At 41.8% G+C, this 23,730-nt stretch overlaps 1 protein-coding gene across 7 annotated transcripts in view; it reads right to left on the reverse strand.

Moving 5' to 3' along the window:
- Window positions 1-23,730, reverse strand: part of ENPP2 (ectonucleotide pyrophosphatase/phosphodiesterase 2) — a 74,512-nt gene that overhangs the window by 30,327 nt on the left and 20,455 nt on the right. For all 7 annotated transcript variants that reach the window (XM_086741207.1, XM_086741208.1, XM_086741203.1 and 4 more), the window contains exons 3-11: window positions 23,011-23,166; window positions 20,756-20,881; window positions 18,646-18,706; window positions 17,304-17,401; window positions 16,147-16,226; window positions 14,823-14,942; window positions 4,855-4,910; window positions 2,562-2,627; window positions 1,777-1,849 (exon numbers count right to left, since the gene is read on the reverse strand). In XM_086741207.1, coding sequence (XP_086597333.1) covers window positions 1,777-1,849; window positions 2,562-2,627; window positions 4,855-4,910; window positions 14,823-14,942; window positions 16,147-16,226; window positions 17,304-17,401; window positions 18,646-18,706; window positions 20,756-20,881; window positions 23,011-23,166 — 836 coding nt within the window. The remainder of the gene's footprint in view (window positions 1-1,776; window positions 1,850-2,561; window positions 2,628-4,854; window positions 4,911-14,822; window positions 14,943-16,146; window positions 16,227-17,303; window positions 17,402-18,645; window positions 18,707-20,755; window positions 20,882-23,010; window positions 23,167-23,730) is intronic.

Below are 23,730 nucleotides of genomic sequence, written 5' to 3' on the forward strand. Positions count from 1 at the left end.
GCAAGAGTGCTAGCAAAAATTTAACCAGCGCTTATCCAGAAAAAGGACTACTACTACCTAACCAGTATGGTGTTTCACTGTTGGTTTGGAATAATTCCTCACGCCCACTGCTCTGGGACTGTGGCTCAAACTGCTCCAACAGGGATGCTACCCACAGCAAGTTCATAACTGCTGCAAACTTATTTAAACAGCCCAAATAACTCAAGTACATTTAAAAATATTAATGATTCTTCTCTTTGCTCTGTAGAGAACAGATATCAGATGTATACCAAACAAGTAAGAAGCTACTTATGGGTACCTGGCTGCTCAGGGAGATTTGTATTACTTTCCGAAGGGCAGGTATCTGAAACACTCGTCAGTTTTCCAATATTTGCAAACATTTGTTTACCCTTTAAAAAGCATGTATAAAAACTCCTAAAGTCTTGTGATGGCAACCTGCAGGCACACATTTGCACTGGAACTAGGGGACTTCTGCCAGATATAGAATCATAAAATCATAGAATCATAGAATGGTTTGGGTTGGAAGGGACCTTCAAAGGTCATCTAGTCCAACCCCCCTGCAAGGAGCAGGGACATGCTCAGAGCCTCATCCAGCCTGGCCTTGAACGTTTCCAGGGATGGGGCCTCCACCACCTCTCTGGGCAACCTGTTCCAGTGTTCTATAACTCACATCGTAAAAAATTTTTTCCTAATTTCTAATCTAAATCTACCCGCCTCTATTTTAAAACCATTACTTCTTGTCCTATCACAACAGGCCCTACTAAACAGCCTTTCCCCATCTTTCTTGCAGGCCCCCTTGAGGTACTGGAAGACCGCTATCAGGTCTCCCCGGAGCCTTCTCCCCTCCAGGCTGAACAGCCCCAACTCTCTCAGCCTGTCCTCATAAGGGAGGTGCTCCAGCCCTTTTATCACCTTTGTGGCCCTCCTCTGGACATTCTCCAACTGGTCCATGTCCTTCTTGTGTTGGGGGCTCCAGAACTGACACATTTGAGATGCCAGATCCCAGCCACTCGAAGTAGTAGGATATTCGGGTGCAGAATTTATTTTCCCTCCCCACAAATCCCAGACAAGCACATAGTCTTTAAGTTCTTGTCACCTGGAGAGTGTTGGCAGGGAAGCAGTACTCATCAGTCCCAGTCAGCTACACAAAGCTCAAACAAAGGGTTAAACTACTGTAGTGTTGTGCACATATTTTTTCATTAAAATACCTTACGATGCTGCACAACTTTTTCCAAACTCAACAATCCAGTCCTGAGGGAACAGTACTGGCAAAGCTTTCTGAACCCCTGTAGGGCCTATGTGAAACTGGAAATAACAGTTTTTTACAGTTTACGACAGACTGGAATTATTACTTTGGCTACTGCAGGCAGTCTGCTTTAAAGAAAGCTTTTTCTTTCTCTGCATTTTTCCTCAACATTTTCTGCATTATATTTTTATTACTTTTAAGAAGGATAAATTGTTAGAAGAAAGTTAAATTAAGCTGTTACACCCAAATACAGTCCTGTCTTTGCCAAATAATTCTTTCCATTTGTGTTATCATATCACACAGAGAAATAGTCTCCTGAAAAGCACGGGCAGTTCCTTCTCTCAGAAGTGAATCTCACATGATAAATCCTTTAGACAATGAGTTTGCTTTCTCTGGCAGAGGGGGAGCGTACTGCAGAAATGGGTAAAAAATAAAAGGTTGCTAAAAATGTTACTCCTGAGCAGTGGCAATTACTAAAAAGAATGTATTTGAGACACATGCTTTTTCTGCAGAAGAAAATCTGTACTAACCTCTGAGTTGAAAGGACCATATCTGTGGCCAGCAGCATCTGGTTGCTCAGAGTAGAAAGCATAAACATAAGGCCTGAAAGAAAGAAAGAAAGAAAGGTCTTGTTCATGATAGCTTTCCTTTGACAACAACAAAAAAAACCCAGACCTGTTAGGTCAAGTCAAATCAAGTCAACCTTCCGAGTAGAGTTGGCTTTATGGAAAAATAACTGTTTCTCGGTCATGTGTTTCCATGGTATGATTAAGCAATTAGTTGTTCTACAGTTTTATTAAATCCAGGAACACATGCAGGGAGGCACATGGGGTACCATCTGAGGACACACGCTCTTGCTAAGTCGTGTAGGAGACATCACAACAGCAGCTCGCCTGAGCTTTGCAGCCAGCAGCATGTGGGAACTTGTGTACTAAAAAATACTCATAATTAAAATCTTAACATTTTCCCAGTCCTCAGAGTCTAGTTCTGCAACTGCCATTGCCTGTAAGGTGGTTAAATCATATTAGACTCAGTAGGATAAGAACAATCCAAGTTAATCCATGTAACTAAATGCTTCTTGATATGAAATAAATGCATACCATACCTGTATTGAGAAGAATCAAAATGCTGATGGTTAAAAGTTGAGATTAAAAAACAAACCCAAAACCTAAACGCAAACCCCAAACAAATCCTTAAATGAGCAATAGTGTGTAAAATTATTTTTAGAATAAAATTTCCCCTTGCTCTTTCAGCTACTTTTAAGGAGAAGACAAGCTATCAGTTGTCCAACAGCAGTTGACAATAAGTGAATTACCTTTCATTGTCTGGAAGGGTTAGCCACTGCAGTATTGTTAATATTCTGCGTTCATGGGGGATGACACTGGACCACAAAATACAAAAGCATAAGTTGTTATCATAGAAATCAAAAAGCATCAACAAAGCCTTGCTACAAACTGATTCTAACAAACACGATTAAAACCAATATAACAACATCATTTGCTTTTAGTATGCTGTATCTTCTCTCTTGCTTGATAACAACTCGTATTTTGCAAACAGAATCACTTCAGATCTCATGGATGTCCACATAGTCCAAAGGAAAGTTTGGACTGAAAGTTTGTAACTGGAGTCAGAACTCAAGGCAGTAAATCTAACTGTTCTAAGTATGAGTGAATACAGATCCATTCTGGTAGCTTTAACCCAGAGGAACCTTTTTTATGCACAATGGTGCTGCCATTGGATAGCTGGCATGAGTAGAAACCATTAAATTGCTCATGTCAGTACAGGTTTAAACAACCATCCTGCTCTGGTACACATCCTGCTCTTGAACACATTGGAAAAGTTCCCATTGACTTAATAGTAACCAAATTGAGGGCTAGGCTGGTGTAAATCAAAACAGAGCCATCTGAAACACCAGGCTATCAGCACGGTGACTTGCACAACTTCGACAGCTTCTCACTCTGCGGAACAGACCAATCCTATTCCACTGTTTCTATCCTGAGACTTCTCGCTTGGCTGCTGAGGCCAAGTTCATGCTATGAGAATGATTAACCTTATAAAACAGCTGCTAAAGTTCCAAACGTCTCATCTGAGGAAAGCTCTGCAGGTCAGTGACCACGCAGTTATTCTAATACAATAGCATAGTCAGTACAGATTCCACTAGATCAATAGTAGAATCCCAAGGCAGGAATCAAATACAACCTTCTTGGATTCACCAGGCTGAATTGAATTCAGCACTCTTTGGAAATGTCTGACAGAGAAATAGAGATGCCAACAGTCATTCTGAAGTTAGGTTTTAATGCCTTGTAGAACAACAGTGGTCCTCAGTCTCCAACTAGACAGAGAACTTTCAGTTGTAAAACAACTATAAAAATGAGAATTTATGCTAAAATTTGCAAACAAGGCAATATCATAAAGTGAAATAATAATCTTGGGTATGTTCAGTTTTGAAATTGTTATTAATTGTGCAATATAAAAAAAAAATCCATTCTTTCAATGAAGTCATTTGTAAATAAGATGGTTTTAACATTTCTGTTTTCCTAAAAGAGTTTGCCTGAAAATTCTCCCAAAAAACATTCTGCACCCAAAATTAAATAATACAGTTTTAAGGCATATATATTTCATTCATACATAAAGTGGCCATCTCACTCCCTTACTATTGCCATTCACGTGACATATCCCTGTTACCTTCTGTAACATTTTATATTCCCAGGATGCATTGGCCATGGTGTTTATGGTGACTATGTAGTTTCAGAGCTTAGGAATCACATTAATTTATTCGTTTTATAGAGTGTCAAACTGAAGCTCTCTCTTGCAAGCCTAAATCTATCATCAGCTTTGTACATGGTACATTTTATTACTCCCTCCATATGCTATATGATATTTAGAGTAGCAAAAAGTATTATTCCTAATGAAATCATACAAAAAATAGGCAAGCCCCCTTAGTACTTCAATTTTGACAGGTTGCCCATTTTCTTTGCTCCTACAATCCTGACGCTAGAATGAAATAGAGAGATTGATCCACATTAATTCCTTAGAACTCAGAAATTATGAAAATTCATTCATATTTTATTAGGAAGATACGTCCTACCTGGGACAAGGGAAAATAATTTGAAACCACTAAACAAAAGAATAAACAGCAAAGATCCTCGAGGCTGTCTTTTAGGAACGGGAAATTATATATCTGACTTAAGGATCAGACTGGATTGTAAAATGAATGAGTCAGTCAGGCTTTTGAGTCAATTAGGCTGGTGATGTCAGATGACATAAGAGAACAATAAAACAGTCTTCCACAAACACCCAGAGGACTAGGAAACATTGCTAGCAATACTAAGGAGGCAGAACAACACACCATTAGATGAAACTAAGTAATTTTTTACATACTCTTTTCTTCAGACAACTGCTAAAAGTCAGTGTATGAACTTAAAGCAGCAAACTGAAGCATCAGCTTTAGTTGTTAGAAACATTGCACAAATGAAACAAGGGAGGGTTACAGGTACAGTCTTCAAGGTATCAAATGCTTAGAGAAAAGAAAACTACTAAAAAAACACTTGCATCAAATTAATTCTGAATCGTTAGCTACAAATCTCCAGAAAACAGAGGGCACTTACACAGACCAGAAGAATGTGCCAGCTTTCACTCCTTGCTTGGCTGCAGTAATCCAAATCTAATGAGGAAAATATAAGAGGATTAGAACGTGTTCAGATCTTTAATGACCCTCTGAAATCAAAAGAAAATGTTTTCAAGATACATTCTTCTACCCTGAGCCTAGAAGTGAAAACGGCCGTTTTCAGCCTGCATCCCTAATTTGAACACGCGAAGCGACAAACCTATGCAAATTCTGTAGCAGCGCATCAGCCGCTCTGCTGTAGACTTTCACCCCTAAATCTCTGTGTTGCCTTTCATGCAAAGCATTAAGATTCATGGTGGGGAATTTCTCCAGTATTCCATTCCATTCCACCTGACATTTATCCATTTCACAAGCAGTTAAGTGAAAATATAGTTCCCCTACTAAGTAACTGCAAAATCTTTGGTTTGCTTTAAATCCACTTTTTGAAAATCCATGCAAGGCTCCTCTTCCATGCTCAACCAGGCACTTGCAAACTGTCATCTAGGCATGCATTGTTCAAATGTCATGCCTGAATTATTCATGCCTCAGTCTTAACTGCAATAAATTTGGCACAGTCTGATGAAAGATCATTTGCACACCGAGTCTATAGTGACAGCAATTAAATTTGGATATTGCTATGTTATTTATGGGAAAATTGGTCATCTTTGTCTGTCCAGTGCCCTGGACACACCTCTTAACTTACCTCTCTCTCATCTTCTACTCTTCCAAATCTTACTGGACTCAATACAATTAAATTAAAATCACAGCTATAAAAGATCATTTGTTTTCATTGTATTCTAATGTTTTGGTTATGTATCCTCTTTTCCAGGGAAGAATAAATCCATGGTAACCCTATAGAAATGGTGCTTTACTAAAAAATGCAGCAAAAGTTGGAGCAGAACAGCCACAGATTTGCAACCCGCCTTTCTCTGTTTTCAGGTGCTTCTCCTCAAGAGTCCGATTTCAGTATTGGGTCATATTAATCTATACTCAAGCTGCTACCAAACAGTGAGTCCCCCAAGCATTTCCCTCAGCCTTTGCAGCCCCAGCCTTCCACCAGCACTGGGGTTTGCATGGTGACAATGACCACAAGATGATGTGGCTCCAAATAACTCCCCCCAAAAAAAAGAAGAAGAAAAGTCTTTGAATTTATGTCGGAATTTGATTTTGAATTGCTGAATAATAAAGATATTCTTTTGAAATGCTCACAGAATACAAGCCCTGACACGATGGGACAGAAGGATGCAGGTGAACAGGATAGATGAGGAAACATACCTACAATCCACTGATTATAGAATCATAGAATGGTTTGGGTCGGAAAGGACCTTAAGGTCATTTTCCACCCCCCCTCTCATGGGACACCTCCCACTAGATCAAGATGCTCAAAGCCCCATCCAACCTGACCTTGAACAGCTTCAGGAATGGGGCATCCACGGCTTCTCTGGGAAACCTGTTCCAGTGCCTCACCACCCTCACAGTAAATAATTTCCTTCCTTGTATCTAATCTCCATCTACCCACTTTAAGTTTAAAGACATTACTCCTTTTCCTACCACTACATGTCCTTGCCAAAAGTCCCTCTCCAGCTTTCCTGTAGGCCCTCTTTAGGTACTGGAAGGCTGCTACAAGGTCTCCCTGGAGCCTCCTCTTCTCCAGGCTGAACAGCCCCAACTCTCTCAGCCTGTCCTCACAGGAGAGGGGCTCCAGCCCTCTGATCATCTTTGTGGCCCTCCTCTGGACTATCTCCAACTGGTCCATGTGCATGTTGGAGGCTCCAGAGCTGGACGCAGTACTCCAGGTGGGGTCTCACCAGGGCAGAGTAGAGGGGGAGAATCACCTCCCTCGACCTGCTGGCCACACTCCTCTTGATGCAGCCCAGGATGCGGTTAGCTTTTTGGGCTGCAAGTGCACATTGCCAGTTCATGTGGAGCTTCTCATCCACCAGCACCCTCAAGTCCTTCTCCTCAGGGCTGCTCTCAATCCCTTCTCTGCTCAGCCTGTATTTGTGCTTGGGATTGCCCCGACCCATGTGCAGAACCTTGCACTTGGCCTGGTTGAACTTCATGAGGTTTGCACAAGCCCAGCTCTCCAGCCTCCTCTGGATGGCATCCCTTCCCTCCAGCACGTCAATTGCACCACACAGCTTGGTGTTGCTGGTGAACTTGCTGAGGGTGCAACTCTATCCCACTGTCCATGTCGCCAACAAAGATGTTAAACAGGTCCCAATACCAATTTCTGAGGAACGCCACTTGTCACCAGCCTTCACTTGGACATCAAGTCATTGACCACCACTCTCTGAGTGCAGCCATCCAGCCAATTCCTTATCCTCCAAGTGGTCCATCCATCAGATCCATGTCTCTCTAGTTTAGAGAGAATGATGTTGTGCAGGACAGTGTCAAATGCTTTGCACAAGTCCAGGTAGATTACATCAGTTGGTCGTTCCTTGTGCTCCGATGTAACCCTGTCACAGAAGGCCACCAAATTGGTCAGGCACAATTTGCCCTTAGTGAGGCTGTGTTGGCTGTCACCAATGATCCATGCAGGCCTCCTGACATTTTTGCCTGAGTTCCTCTTTGTTGGGATGCATCGCTCCTGAGCTTGGGGGAGGCGATCCTTGAATATTAACCAGTTGTCTTGGGTCCCTCTTCTCTCCAGGGCTTTATCCCATGGCACTTTGCCCAGCAGATCCCTGAACAGGCCAGTCTGCTCTCCTGAAGTCCAGGGTAGAGAGCTTACTGCACCGTCCTCCTTGCTGCCCTAAGGATCTTGAACTCCACCATTCCATGGTCACTGCAACCAAGGTTGCCCTTGAGCTCCATGTTCCCCACCCGCCCTTCCTTGGTGGTGAGAATAAGCATAGCATCTCTCCTCATTGGCTCCTCCATCACTTGGACAAGGAAATTATCATCCACGCTTCCAGGAATCTCCTGGATAGAGGACCTCATCCACTCAGTCTTCTTGGTCAGGTGGTCCTTAGCAGACCCCCACTGTAATGTCAGCTGTCCCTGTCCTCCCTTTAATCCTGACCGATAAGCTCTCGGTGGGCTCCTCATCCATCCCCAGGCGGAGCTCCATGCACTCCAGTTGGTTGCTGGCATAAAGAGTGACACCCCCTCCTCGTCTCCCCTCCCTGTCCTTCCTAAAGAGCCTGTACCCTTCCATTCTAACATGATCATGTCACTGAGCCCATACCCTGCAGTCAGAGGTGTGACTGCAATCAAGGATGCACACACAAATTCGTTTGAGTCATATAAATCAGCACAGGGTATATAACTTCACCCTGGACCCTGTGTCTAACTAAGGCAGGATCTATTCCATATTCATTAGTGGTTCCTGGGCTTCCCAGGTGAGAAAGGGCCCACACTTCAAGCAATTACATTTTTATTTGCGTTTTAGATTTCTTCCTATAGCAGAATTCCATCGTGGCAGAGAAAAGAGGGCAAATACAAATTCAGCGTGAGGAGTATTCGCTCCCTGCTGTTATGCTCTTTGGTCTTGCTGTACTTGGAAAACCATTGTCCCTACGGAGCTGCAGCAGATTTATTTTAATTTGAAAGTGTTTGTGTTCCTGCAAAATTTAAATAATTTTGCAGATATCTCTGGGAAGGTACCAACAGACTAAGTCCAGGGAATTCAGTATTTAAATTTTAATATCTGTTAACTCTAGTTTGACTTTTCAGTGCGTTGGCCTGCACAGGTCCAAGTGGTCCAGCCTGCGTACTTGGACAAATTAGCCCAGCTCAGTCCCACCCTCAGCCACTGAAACTGTCCTGTGCTGCTCCTGACTGTAACCACCGCTGCAATCACCCATGACCCCATCTATTTTAGGCAACGATTTTAAGCATGTGCCAAAATGCGCCCTCCCTCTAGCCAAGCAGGTTAAAGAGCAGTCATCTTGACAGATGACTAGGCCCTATGTACATTGCCAAGGTACCCAGCATGCCTGCAAGAAGGTGGTAGCTATTTTTTCATACCTGCACTTGAAATAAGCTCAACAGCTAAGACAATGATCTGCTGAAGTCAAAGCCAGCAAATCAAAAGGCCCATATCTGACCACAGCATCTGAGAAGTGAGTCTGAATGACTCCATCCTGACTTTGCCAGGCAAAGTCTCATTAACTCAAGGTCACAATAAAATGCTACTAGACCTCCTCCCTCCTTTTTTTTTTTTTTTTGGGGAGGGGGGGAAGCTGGCTTCGGTTTATTTACAACCAAAACAAGAAAATTAAACACTACTCAACATCATACCTAAAGCTGCTACTCATAACAATACATTCACAGAGACATGTTTAAGCATGCAGAGAAGCAGCAGTCATCTAGGTGGAAGAACTTCCATCTGCACCGAACAAGCTTTAAATCAAATTTCCAGGTTTTTTTTAGAGTGACAGTTACTGTTGATGAATCTAGTAGTAGTAATCTCTACCAGAAGTGCTGTTGGTTAGCTAGACCCTTTACTGGCAAGGTAAAATTAGACAACAAACTGGAGAAGCTGATAGGAGCTCATAAGTTTCCTTACTAGCCTTGGCTACAGGATAGTAACTCTAGCAGCAAAGCATGGCAAGCTGTGGCCGCAGCCTAATCAGTAATGAACATCTCTCACTGTCTTTAAATTAAGTTCATTGTCTTTCAAGGCAGACTACAAGGCATGCTTCTTGCAGGCTAACATGAGTTTACAGTGTCAGTCAATGTAGGATAGAAAAAAGTGAGCTGCTGCCCTCTCAAATTTGTCCATCCAAAACAACTGAAATTAAGAAAGGAATAAGGGTTATTGTTCCGTTTCCACTCTGTTGGTTAGAGTCACAGTCTTAAAGTTAGTTAATCCTAGATGTTCCAGCACTGAGCATGCAAATGCAATGCGTTATATGCACTCTATGGCTGGTCACATCTGTCTTACCACAAAGTTTGCTGGGTTAGGTGCTGTGAGGTCAGTACCATTTGTGAGCTTATGCAATTTATTTGACATAAGTAAATATGTTGGTTTTAACTGTTAGTATGTTAGAATTTTATAGTCAGCTGTTTAACTATGTCAGATGTACACCTCTGGTTTGCATATGGGACAAGTCTTATTGTATTGCAAGCTACATAAATGCCATATTTCTGAATGAATTTGCTTAAGCAGAGAGAAGGGTAATAAATATTTAAAAAAAAAAAAAAATCAAAGATTAACCACTCTGTCTTCATACCATGCCACAGGAATTAAAGAATATCTAACTTTTCCAATGCAGAAAGACCTGTTAAATTATGGGCCTACAGATTCAACCCTAGTACATTGGCAAATGTCCCAAGAAATAATTATTTTCTAGATGTATACGAAACATATCTTGTAAGTTGAATTACTGTCATTTTTACATCCTCTGTGTTGAATGACTGCAATTCTTCTCTTTCATTTAGGGATAAAAATAGACAGGCTAAGGAATAGCTTAGGTGGCAATGCCATCTAGAACATGGAAGTCCCAAGTTCTCCCTTCTTCTGACTGCTAGACAGATTTGCACACAGATACTACACACAGAGCTATTCAAGATAGCTGTTAAATTGTCTTTGAAAACCTGCACAGAAAGTGGGGCACCTCCCTACTTTTAATTTTTCATTAATAAATAAGAGCCCATAACTTTGCAAAGGCTGCCTGGTATTTGTTGCACTATGAAAGGACCGGCAGCAGCACGTCTCAGGTCAGGGCTGAGGGGAGGGACAGCTCTGAAGTCCAGCCCTTGGGCCAAGTTGTGCAAACACGCTCCCGCTTGCCAACCAGGGAAGGAGATTTACATCGGGAGCCAAGGAAGCACATACATCCACTGCGGCAGAGACTTGGTAACGCACAAATGGGAAATCCCTCCCATATCCAGGCAAAGGTGGGAAGGGGGAAATCACAGCATTTCCTGGGTAAAGGAACATGTACAAGATTGGTGCAAGCAGACGGAATTAATACCAGGGTGGTGCCAAATGTTACACTCCTGCACCATTTGCAATTTGTCATGCCAACAAGGTAAAACGTGGAGTAGCCACTTCCATACTCCTTACTCTTTAACAGGATACACATGAACCCACAGCCTTGACAACTAAGCATTGCCTTCTTGCCCAAATAGAAGATTTTGGTACAAAAAGCCTATTAAACAATTAAACAGTCTCAAAGAGCACTGTTGCTTGTTCACGGTTCAAGCTAGACAAAAATAAACACTTACAAAAACACAATTATAGACATACCTCCTTCTGGTTCCCCCACCAATCAACAAAGTGATTGCAAAATGTGTTCAGGACAAAAAGGCAGATGACAGCTTTCTGCAGAGCCTAGGCTCCTCAGATGTAACTATTCTGCCAATGCTCAGGCTGACTAGGCAAGAAAATGAAAATAAGAAGTTTTCTGTAATCGTTAAGATAGTAAAAATCAACAAAATTACAGTAAACAGGAGAGCAAAATGGTTTTATCCCAAAGATCAATACAGAATCTGAAATTTAGATAAAATCAGGAACGTCCAGCTAAGATGTGTAGCAGTGATGACTGGTGTCTACAGGCAGACTGTCTTGCAGACTGTAAAGACAGCTTCACGACATGTCAACACTTGTCTTAGGAACATCATGGCCCTTTTTGAGCATTATCTCAGCATCTCAAGCTCAGCCCTTTTTGAGGGTTGTATTCTCTTTAAAATGTTAATAGTGAAAATAAATCTTCATACAAGGTGCCCTAAACAACCTTCAATACTTTTATGATTAAGATATTTCTGAAGAGAGATGCATCTTTGGAGCCAAACTCAGATCCAAGCTGGGTTACCTTCTCAAGAAGCCTCTCTGTCCTCATTAACCACAGACAGGCAATTTTATACCTGTCATCTTCTGATCTTGGAGAGGTCAATGGATTATTTCTAAGGACTATGAAAGATCACTCAAAAAAAAGAAATGTATTGTCTGTTGTGTAAGCTTAAGCTCACCACATCAAATCAAGACATGAAAAACTACTACTTAACAGAAGCCAAAAGCAGCTGGGGCCTAATTTAGTGCTTGAAGTTACTTGGGATGAAAACAGAGTCTCAGTGTCATGAAAAACAAGCAGTAAACTTAGTTTCCCCCTTGGAAGCATGAGCCCTGATGCTCACCATTTCTGTGAGATGCTGTAACAATATGAGGAGTTGTTGTGCGGCTGTTTCCTATCAAACAGTTTTGTTTTCAAAACAAAGTGGTTTTAAGCTCTTATAATAAATCAAGGTTGTATACTAAGAAGACTCATTTTCAGGAGGTCCCACAACCAGCTAGAGCACCTCAAAACACTTCTAAACTACATTCTCCCCCCTTCTTTTCCTAATGCTCTTAAAAATAATTTCTCATAATTCCTGGTGTAGAAACATTAAGCTACTCATCTGCCAAATCTCACTGATGTCCATGGTAATCTGGCTGTTTCCCAGCAAGATGCTGAGTATTAGAACAATTAATTAAAAAAAAAAAAGGAAAAGCACCAAACTCTCCACATTTTAACAAAGCCATATACAATAGGCCAGTTTCCAGGAACAAGAAAGTATTTCAGAAATTATCAACATTAAATTACATTCTCTTCTAGGCAGTTTTATCCATAATAAAAGGTTGGGGATGCCAGACATTTTTTTGCCTTCCTGGGCAGAAAAATATTTATTCCCAATTCTGTGCAAACCAAGTACCACTCTGAAGTTGTTTGAGTACTCCCATTTGAGATCTAAGAAGAACCAGATGAATATGTGATATGACAGACAAGATTTGTGTGATATGCAGGCCAGATTTCTCCTCCTCTTCACTTAATTTTACTTTCTTGTCTTTCCATATCCAGCTATTTTTGGCAGTCTATATCAATCCAATATTTAGAGAAAATTATAAAATGCATCAAAAAGGGGCCATATATAGATTAAGATATTTTTTCTCTTATTAAAATCTGCAATTCTCTTATCAAATGTGCAATTCTTCCACATGCAAAAAGAGTGTCATTTATATAATATTTCAGCAAGAGATCTACCACCTCATTACCCAGTTGCTATGCCCACTCTATCAGGTTTGACAAACTTACAGGCTTCTCTTAATAAGAGTGTGGGGACTGAGTTATTGCCCTTCCTCCATGCATTTGCTTCTAGTTCTCCAAAGACATTTCCAGTTTATTACATTATTTGTGTGTTTTTTCTCTTTAACACTTCTTCAGATCAGCTGGTTTATTTTATTGTCCTTACTTGTGTATGCAACACTCCCCTTCGTCCTCTGAGGATTTCATCCAGTGTATGGTCATCCACTGTTGTGTAACATTCTTGAACTCTTTTCAGCCGACATTTTTCATGACCCTTGTTTACAATCCAGAAAAAGTCCTATTCTCTGGAGCAGCATAGGTGTTTCTAATGGATGGGTGTGAGAATTACCAATAGTCTCCACTCAACACAGCAGGTGGTGAAGTATTTATAGACTTACATTGTACTTTTAAAATACCATCATTTAAAAATAGAGACATTTGTACAGTCCCAAATAGTTAGTTCCCCACTAACTCCTACCTAATTGTGATTAAGGTGAGATGCACAATCAAATTTGCAATGCATAACTAAATTACAGCTGCTTAACAAGTTGTCACGCAACAGCTGAGCCACAATATAGTCTGTTAGCTTGATGCCTGACTGCAGCAGGCACTGTTTGTTAGCTGTGTGGCTCTGCCTGTAGCCAAGATGGAGGAAGAGGTTACCCACTGCTGCCCTTTCACTGCTCCCAATTTTGATCCTGCTTTTTTTGCTCACATCAAGGAGTATAATAGCTAGGCACGTTCCTCACCCACTCCTCTCCAAACAACCCATACGAAAAGCTAATCTGGGCCATAGCTGGGCAAGGGAGTGACTACGCTGTTATGCTGACAAATTTTACAAGAGCCCAAATACCTCATTCTGGCTCAGCTACAGCCAGACACATCTGCCTGTCACACATCTGCCTGCAGCTCTAAATTGTCTTGTCTCGTATTTGTTGCAGACTAAAACCACATGCAGACAAGTAACACACACTTGCTAAGCCTAAAACCATCTCAGTAACTTTCTTGAGTCTCTTGGGATATTTCTGTCTTAAGAGATTTAGGGGATGACACTGATCACTTTAGCAAACAGCAAGGACAGATTATGGTGTTCCCAACCCCCTTCCGATTTCCCCACCGCTATCACCTCGCTTTTCTGTGGGGTTAACTGCGCAGGGAACTTTTAATTACAGTTCCCTAAGCAATCAGTGCAATGAAATGTGTATGCACCTTGGCTACTCGCATATAAAACTTATTAGTTTAAACTCACTTTTGTTGGCAAAGCAAGCCACCACAGCGTGCACTAATAGCAGAAAGATCAGCAGAAGCAAGGGGACCTTCTTAGCCGTAGCAATGCAGAATACTTTGAAGGGGGCCATTTCCTTGCCCAGAATAAGGATTCAGAGCTAGAGAAACCACCAAGTCCAACGCTAATCTAAGAGAGAGGACCCAGTTCAGCCACTGCTGCTGTGCTCATGGCAGAAATTAATTCACAAACTTCTACAGCCTCTGCAGCAAGTCAGGTAACAGCGATCGCTTGTGGACTTAACAAATAATAATTATGAAGCTGTGCCATGCTACTCTGACAGAACATTAATACTAAAACTGCCACAAGAACATTACTAGGACGAAAACCTGAGAAACCCATAATGAAAAGGAAACATTATGCCACAGTGACGAAAATATAGTAATTCGTGTTAAACTGCTGCCTAAGTGAGGTTTTTTTCCTAGCCACATCTAATTTATACTTATCAATGCAAGCACCTTTCCGTAATCAATGGCTTTATTATTCTGAAAAGCAAAAGCCAACTCAAAACGTTACATTAAATTGACAGACACAGGGCCAGCCAGGGGGGAGATTAGGTACAAATTGTTCACAGATGTATTTTTTTAATTATTATTGTTGGCTATGTTCCACAGCACAGAGGGAGGGGAGGGGAGGGAGAAGGGAAGGAGGAGGAGGGAATCTGAAACTTACTGGTTGACCTCCCCACCATCTGTGATTGAATTTCTCTCGCCCTCGAAGACTGAAGCTGGCATCAAACACTGGGTCATACATCGAATTGCCAACGATTCCGTGTGATTCAGGATAGAGTCCCTTTGTGCAGAAGTAGATTAATTAGTAAAACTCTAATGCACACAAATCCAGGTCTTCATAGTTATCTGCAAATACCACTAAATTATTTTAAAACAGGTATCTTTGTAACTGCACATCAGAAAAGGTTTTAAATTTAAGATAAGCACATTTAAAACTGGCTGTAGTAATGAAGCCAGTAGGAAATGATTGAATTGTGCTAAAAAGCACAAAAACTCCTGCTGCCTGACACTTTAAAGTATTTTCATACTGGTTAAAAGTTAGTTTGAGGCCATCTAAAGTAAGCAAAAATTTATGAAAAGAAGATTCATTTGAACCTTCAGTTCCTCTTCATAAATTCCCTTTCTGGAAACAGTAATTCATTCTCTGGTTGCAAGAGTAACACTTAGCATTTCCATTTTATAATGTTTTATCTTCAGCAGAGCCTCTGTGAGATAAGAGTTATTTCCAGGAAAAAAAAAAAAATGGGGCCAGTCACCCAAAGCCATGGCCTTATATCACAATTTATCCAGCAGCAGAGGCAATGTTAGAGGTTTCTGCTCTTCTCCCTTTCTCTTGGTGCTCTCCCTTCCCCAGCTATTTGTTCCTCCATCCCCTTCTTTCCTTTCTCTTTCCATTTAACATTTGTGCAGAGGCTGCAGGAAAAAAAAGGAAGGGGAAAAAAAAATCTGCAGCAGCAGGTAGGAAGTCCCTTAGCCCAGCTTTAGTAGCACTGTCAGTGTCTCACAGGAGCGTTTGCATCCCAGGGTAGGGACAGCCTGGCCTCCAGCCACACCACCAGAGTGACAAAAGTGATGGTTCATTTTACTGCAGGGCCAACGCAGCATCCAGACACACATCAACTGTAAATTCTAAGCTAGCTGCTAACTCAGCCCTGCTGACTTCAGCTGCTCCAATGAAGGAACAACTGCTGGTTGTATTCTGGGTAGGATTTCAGGGGTGTTTTTTTCCCCATAGAAAAACTGTGACCTGTAATTACACAGCAGTACAAATAACTGCAAAAGCAGGCATAAGAAAGCACAAGAAAGCTGTAACACAGTGTACAATGGTGAGATACACTTTATCTTAGAACTTTAAGAAGGCCAAAAAGGATGGACAGTGAAGCAGTTTTATTAAAAATAAAAAACAAACAAACTTGCTTCCCACAACCCACATTTCTACTGCAGTGCAACATTTCATCATCAAAAGCTCCTTCCCAGGGACTTACAGTAGCAAGGGTGTACAAGTTGGGGAAGGTTTTTGTAGGGTAGACAGGTCTCATGTAAGGAGAATGTGTTCCACAAGATCCTGAAAAATCAATAGGGAATGCAAACATTAGGAAGCGAAGCTCTCCCACGTGGAAAACAGAGGAAGTAATTTGCTGTGACTCAAAATGCTGCAGAAATTGGTTAAATTTTAACTGATTTAAATGAACTCTCTACAGCTTAACATTGGCAGGTCTTCTCACAAGGCAGTAGTAGATCCACTCACTCACTCTTTGTACTTCACAATAAACAACCAGAGGACTACAGAACCAGCTGCATTTCCATAGACTGTTTTCCTTTCTGAACTTGTCTCCTTCCAGAGTTCTGAGTCACTGGAAGTATCTTGCTAAGCAAAACAACATGAGAAAATGCAGGCTAATTTAAGTGACAAATATACTAAAACTGCAGTTTCACAATGGGCTTTGGCCACAGCTCCCCAGATGGCTACACAAATATGAGGGCCAGCACATACACAGGGGAAAAAAAAAAACAACAAAACAAAACAAAAAAAAACAAAACCACCTTTCAAGGGTATGGGTACACACATAGCTACCATGCTATACTGAGAAGCTCAAATATGCATTGTGTCCAGTACTCCACAAACCCAGGTGGATGCCCACTCCCCCAGAGGGGAATGCAGGGCTGCTCAGTTATCACACATTCACTGCAGCTCCTGCACCTGCTTACCCATATCTTCAACATTTCTGAACCAACTGGAAACTTTGTGAACACCTCCCGACTAGCCTATAAAAGTGCATGATGCATGTAATGAAGATGCATTTATTTGCTGACAAAACCATATGAAGGTTGCCAATTCTGAGCAGCATTCCCCAAAGCAGCAGCTCTCTCCCCACTCTCCGATTGCTGGGTGCTGCTTTAGCCAGGGTGCTTTCAAGCCACCAGTTGATACCATCTAAACCAAAGGGGAATTCTGCCATTTCGCCTTCATGGAATAAAAGGACTTAATTTTGTAAGACCTTTCAGTCCGAGGAGTCCTGTGTCTGGCGCAGCCCTTCTGCCCGCCAGCTCCACTCTGAATTCTGTTGCTCAATGAACAATGAAAACAACTGGGCAGCAAGATATTGTCTTTCATTTCTTGTAAGAAAACAGATGTACTCACTCAGTTTTTCAATATTGGGCATGACCTTGTTCCCTTTCTTCATATACGATGCACGGAAACCATCAACAGAGAAGATGATCAAAGGAGGACGAACAAAGCTAAAAGCGAAAGCAGCAGGAGCATAAGGCAGCATTTCAAATTTTTTTTTTTATTATTTCCACTTGCTCACTGAGACTCCAGAGAATCTAAAGTGTAATTACTGCATATGCTATATATCTAATTTTTTTCTTTACTTAACAGATCAGCACAAACTGATAATCTCCATGCTTAATAACATCCAATGTTCGCTCACAGTCAGTGAAAGGGCTGAGCTCCAACATAAAAGACATCTTCCCTGGCAGCTAAAAGCATATAGCCCAAAAAGGCAAGTGCTTATAGAAGGAGATGGAGAAGGAAAAAAAAATAGTATGCATGAGTACCCACCCTAGCGTACAATCTATAGTTAAAAACCACATGTCTCAGGACAGCTGGTCTTCTCTCTTCACAAACAAAAGTCCATGTGGCAATTTGAGTGAGCTCCGTGAGACAGAGCTCATTCTCACATATTAAAGATAACAGTGTTTCCTGTTATTTTATTGCATTTTTATTTACTACTGCTACTGGGAGTTGACCCTAAGCAGGCAGAGATGTGTCCTGGATGGATAAACCTGGGCTTTTAATGTTAGTCACCTGCTGCAGGGGTAAGCAGCCATCACTGTCACCAGAAGCAGGGGCTCTTACCTCCTCCAAACTCTCCTCCTAATAGCACACACTGAGCTGCAAGCTAATGCAGCACCTCAGCAGACACCTTTAGGGATAATAGTGAGCCAACCGGTTTCAAAAGTGCTTACTTTCTCAACGTTATTCAAGACTCATAGACTTACTATCTCAATGTTGCTCAAGCATGTATCCCATTACAATTTAGAAATCCTTTCATTTAGGAAACTAACACTAAAAGTACAAATTAAAATTTAAAAAAAAAATGGCCTGAACTACGTTCACATATGGCTTAGCCTCAATTTTATCAAAATCAGAAAAACCTAAACTTTTCCACTAGCTTTAGGGGAGTGTGATTACCTTCCCTACATGGGTAAGTGAAGGAGGCAAACCCATCAGCAGGTGATCAAAGACCAAGAGTTCAAAGGCCACGTACTGCTACGCATCCAGTAGCTCAAAGGCAAAAGCGTTACAATATTATCAGTCTCACTGTACAAATGATGAAGCATAGGAAAGCATCCAGTCCACAGGCATTCAGCCTTCTGGCAGGGCCAGTGCAGAAACGTGGTGTTTGGAGGTCCAGGGCAGAGCCAGGGACCATTGGCCTTGCTGCATTTGACTTTGCAGTTGTGTGCAAAACACTTACCCTGCTGGGCATTCAGGAACCTTTATCTCTTCACAGTCATCATCCACCCAGTGAGTTTCTCCTACCAGAAAAGTCACATTGTGAGTTTCAAAAAAAAAAAAAAAAAAAAAAAAAAAATCTGGATACAGCTACAGGTTTTACAGAAAATGTCAAAAAAATAAAGTCTAGCTCTGGTTAACAGACTATCTTGTCACATTTCCCATGAATAATGAGAGGTCTTTTCACAAAGCTGAACAAATGATCTGGTTATACCCTATTCAACAAGAATATTCAAACTAGCACTCCTAGAAGTAGCTGTTAAAACTGGAGTCCAAAGTGTCCTTCTGACCGCAAGAGACAGTGGTAATGCTTTAGGCGCAGTGGTCATCTATTTTAATTTTTTTTTATTTTTGATCTGTCAAAAACAGGTAGTGCTGCTTCTGGCTGTGAATTCTGACCCTCCTCCCCACCAGCTCTGGTGTCTCTGTGAGCTGATTCAGCTGGCTAAAGACACAAAACAAAATTCATTCTGGGGAAGAAAAACAACCCTAAATAGTTTCCAGCTGGTTTAGAGAGCTGATCAGCTCATGGATCAGGTGAGACTCAGACACAGCTAAAAAAAGCATTAGTACTCTTTCAGAGCCAGATTAGTTAACGTTATTTTGTGCAATCAACTATTTTCTTAAGGTTTTCACTGCTGAATGCTGACTATAGAGCAGCTCATGACTTACACTTTCACAGGTCAATCGAAAAACAAATTATTAGCTAATGAGGCTTGCTTCCTGAGCCTGGCACTATTAAAGGAACTGCAGTCCCATTAAAGGAACAAAACAAAAAGCACCATAGTAAAGATCTGCAGGAAATGTGTCCTGCAGCAATTCCAACTGACCATGACAGGAGGTGAAGGGACAACTTCCAAGAGAAAAAAAAACACCACCACTTATCCTCAGACAGGCAAAGGCACGAATAAAGAGGAAACACTGTTCTCACATAAGGCTTACTCCTGTCAGAGTGCCAGGGTCATTGAGATCATTTGTTATTAGCCAATTAAACAAAGATTATGTACATAAAAGCTGGAGACATGTAAATTTCTCTATCTTGACCCTCATAAGAGGGAGCTCACAGAAAAGGCAGGAACTGAAAGCTATACCAGTGTTTAAGTGGTCTCAGCCTTGGGTTTCTTTGGGAAGGGGAAGAACATGATCTATGGGGACTTGCTGGAAGATACATATTTCATTTGGATTCCCAACAACAAACCTCAAGCAAAGAAGAAAAGCCATTTTCAGTGTATGGATCTGGACTATTAGTTTTTTCTGAACATATATAGTTGGCCAAAATGGTGTGGAAGAAAAAATTTCAAACTGTAACTCCTCCACCAGTAAAGTTAATGAATGAAAAAACTAAGAACTGTCTGAGATACAAAAGTGAGAATCTATAGAGCTCATTACCAAGGATCAGAAGACCTGCTCCAAATGGCAGACACATTACACAAGGCAGGACATGCTCCAAAAGATCAATGTAGAGGATGAACATTAAGCCTTCACAGTCCATCCACCCACCAGTCAGTGCAGGCTGTACCGCAGCCACGGTATATCTACAAGGTGGTATGGTCATCTGAAGCCCACGCCACTCATCTTCAAAGTACAGCCCTTGTATTCTTGCAACTCCTCTCCCACAAGAAAGCAAGCCTACAGGTGTTAGGCCAAGTAGTTTGAGCAGGAGCTTTTGTGGTGGGGGTGGGGAGAGGTCTTTGACACAGAGATAACATATCTAGGAATGCTCCATTCCTTCTGAGACCATCAGATATCCCTGCTTTCCCTGTGATGCAGACAAATGCATCTGAATACTTCTGTGTTTTGCTTTAAACTCTTCTTCGTCCACCTGCACCTCCTCTGTTTATCAGTATCTTTATAGGCAAAGACAACGTCCTTCTACCATCAACAAATCAGAAGTATTCACCTCTGCTAATGCCCAAAAAATTACAAATGCAATTCCCCATTCTTCCTCCCTCCTCCAAAAAAATCAGAATAAAACAAGGAGCTGGTTCCTCCTTTAGAAGAAAGCTCTTTACCCACAGGGTTGCCTTGTATCAGGTTTGGAAAGAGAAGAGGTAGAAAGACCAAAGACGTACCTTTGCAAACGACTTGGTAATTAGTACAACAATCTCCTCTACTTAAGCAGTCTTCAGAGCAGTGACAAGCATTGTCGTCATTCCTGGTTTCTCCACAGCGATCTTTGGTACATTCCCAGCCCCGAGCTAAAATATTCACAAGGCAAACAAGAATGAGAGATTATAATCAAAACGAAAAGTACTCTCTCAAGCTATAACAACAACACTCTAGTTGTTAAAGTTGGATGTAAAGTTTACGGTCCCATTTTAGTGATTTCAAGACCTCTGAAGCCAGTACGTCAATCAGAAACAAAAAGGACCCTCGTGTCCTGCAACTGCAGGAGGGCTACACCACCCAGCACAAGTGCTGCTGCTACCTTCAGGTGTGGTAGCCCACGCTTTGTACAACCTGAATGCCAGAAAAAGTGTGGAAAGGAGAAGACAAGAAAGGATCTTGACAGACAAATGGTGGGGCTTGAAGCACAAACTAAGAATTCTGGTGTTTTTTGGGTAATCCATTATTTTTCTCCCAACTACTCGAATCTGCAGTTCAATCCACAGGAAATAAGAGAAAGTTGAAAAGAGATTCTGTGGATGCAAATTGATGCTTTCCTCCCATCAATTCCTCACCCATAGGGTAAGATTCAGCATCAACTGCAAACATGAGAACAAGAGCCCTTCTTCAAGGGAAAGCATGGTATGGCTGCTGTAAAACACTCCAGCTCTTGTCATCTTGCGATGAAGTTAGGATCTAAGGGCCTGCCTAACCTAGGGTGCTCTCTCAAAGGCAGTACATTGCTACATCACTGAACTTTGGAACAGGGCCTAAGGATGTAAGCATATGGTTTTCCACGTCTTGGCCCAACCAACAAGAAACTTTAAAAATCACTTTATACAACATGCATCCAGCAAAAAGCACACCACATCAGAGCAATGTCTTTTATCCCCATTTCTCCTTCATTTGAGGCTTTTTTTTTTCTATAAATACACACTATTTAAAGATTGTACATCTGATAATTGCCTTAATAAATGCCTATGGGAGTTTATGACTATTCACACAACAGTCCAAAGGGCTACACAGGTATCCATACACATAACAACATAGTGTGCTGCGGACAGGAGGCTGAAGAAATGAAAATCTGGTAGCAAACATCTTGAATTGTTCTGAAAGTCTTCAAAAAGAGCCTCTTATTCCGCAGTCACCTACATCAGGGGCAAAACAGCGTCAGCCTAAAATTGATAAGTTTTTGGCCTGGAACAAAAGTAGCTTTTCATACCAGATTAGTTCACCATTTTTTGGTACCAAGCTATTAAAATGATATCATTATAAATAGAACTGAGGAAGACAGGACTCTCAAGGATGGCACATCCATGGGCAATGTTCTTTTTAATTATTAGATTTCTCTTCTGGCTGCTTAGTAAGTGTAATTCTTTGATAACACAAGAAAATGTTTAATGGCAAAAGTAGAAGGCACCTGTGTCAACTCTGACCACTGTGCAAACAGGGAGATGGGTACAACTAATAATTTAAATGCACTATGCTAAGAAGTAAAACATAACTCGTGGCCCTCTTTGAAGTTTTCCTTGCCTATGACTCATGAAAAAAAAACAAAAAGAAAATGAACCCGGTGCTGTATTTCCATTCCCCAGTTGAAGTCGAACATTTTTACCAGTGTGTTATATGCATCCTGACATCTGGAAATCGGAGTCTGGTATGAAGGTAACAAGCTCACTCTGTCACCTGCAGCTCGCTCCGAGAGGACCCATGCTATTTCAGTGCTCCCAGCTTCCAAGGCGCCTTCACGAGTAACCGTCATGCACAGCCCACAAGCAAGCATGAATCGCTCCAATATTAAGTTAGCACTTGGGAGAAAAAAGGATGGCTGACACAGAATGGCCAACCTCCAGCCTCTACCATGGCTCTTTTCATTGTAACCTGGACATCAGACTGGTGCCTGAACACCCATTATTGCTTTTAATTGAGTATCAGAAGATCTACTTTTCATGTAGTATGAATAGCACCCTGCTTTTTCTACCCTGGAAACCATGGCCGAAGCCCAGAGGCGATGAGCAATAGGTATGCATCCCTACTGCTCCTTGCAAGGAAACACGGGCCATGTTTTGGGCTGAGCCGAGCCTGTCCAGCAAGGCAAGGCAAGTTGAGGAGGAGATGCAGGTTATGGCAGGGAGTGCTGGTTTATCAGGCAGGTCCCAACCGCTGGCAGAAACTGGGTGTCAGCAGCGCCTGGCAGTGCGGGACAGGAGACCCATCGTACCTGTCTTTAAGCACAGCTCATCAAAGTCGAAGCAGCAGCTGTTGTAGCTCTTGCACAGGTTGTCACAGCGGCAGCCAGGAGGCTCTGCCTCTTGAAGTTCAAAGCATCTGTTTTTGCAGGAGCCAGAGGTACTGATCCAGGGGGAATCTGACAGGACTGTGTGGAACAAGAAACAGGGCAACATCTGTCAGGCCAGCAGTGGTGGGACGGGCAGCTCAGCCCCGAGCCACTTGGATGAGCAAAACCTTGGCTGCCTGCTGTGGGGAAGGGAGCAGGGAGAGGAGAAGGTTTGCTTGAAGAAATTAAACAAAGGAAAAAAAAAAAAAAAAGGAAAGAAAAAAGGAACAAATCCAAAAAGATTGCTCTTTTTGGGGAGAAAAAAAAAGAAAAAGAAAGGAAAAATAAAGGAAGCAGTGTACTGTGATAATGTCCTGCAAAGAAACAGCCCCGACTTTACCTCTGTAACAATCAAGAGATCATTAGCAGAAATGTATTGAAGTCTCCAAGGCCCCATTCCAGGAGCTGCAGCTATTCCTCAGAAGCAAGCCTTTGTTTTCAGAAATGAAGTGACATTTTCATGGCTGGCTGGGCAGCTCGCATAGGAAAGGACTGCAATTAATCTACATGCAGTCAAGCAGTACTTGGTTTGCTCTACTGGAAGGTGCCGAATCAACGACAAGCGTGAAAGAAAACGGTAAGATGCTTTATAAATTAATGGAG

The sequence above is a fragment of the Chlamydotis macqueenii genome, chromosome 2 (assembly GCF_036417535.1).
Source record: "Chlamydotis macqueenii isolate bChlMac1 chromosome 2, bChlMac1.mat, whole genome shotgun sequence".
In the NCBI taxonomy this organism is placed as follows: Eukaryota; Metazoa; Chordata; class Aves; order Otidiformes; family Otididae; genus Chlamydotis; species Chlamydotis macqueenii.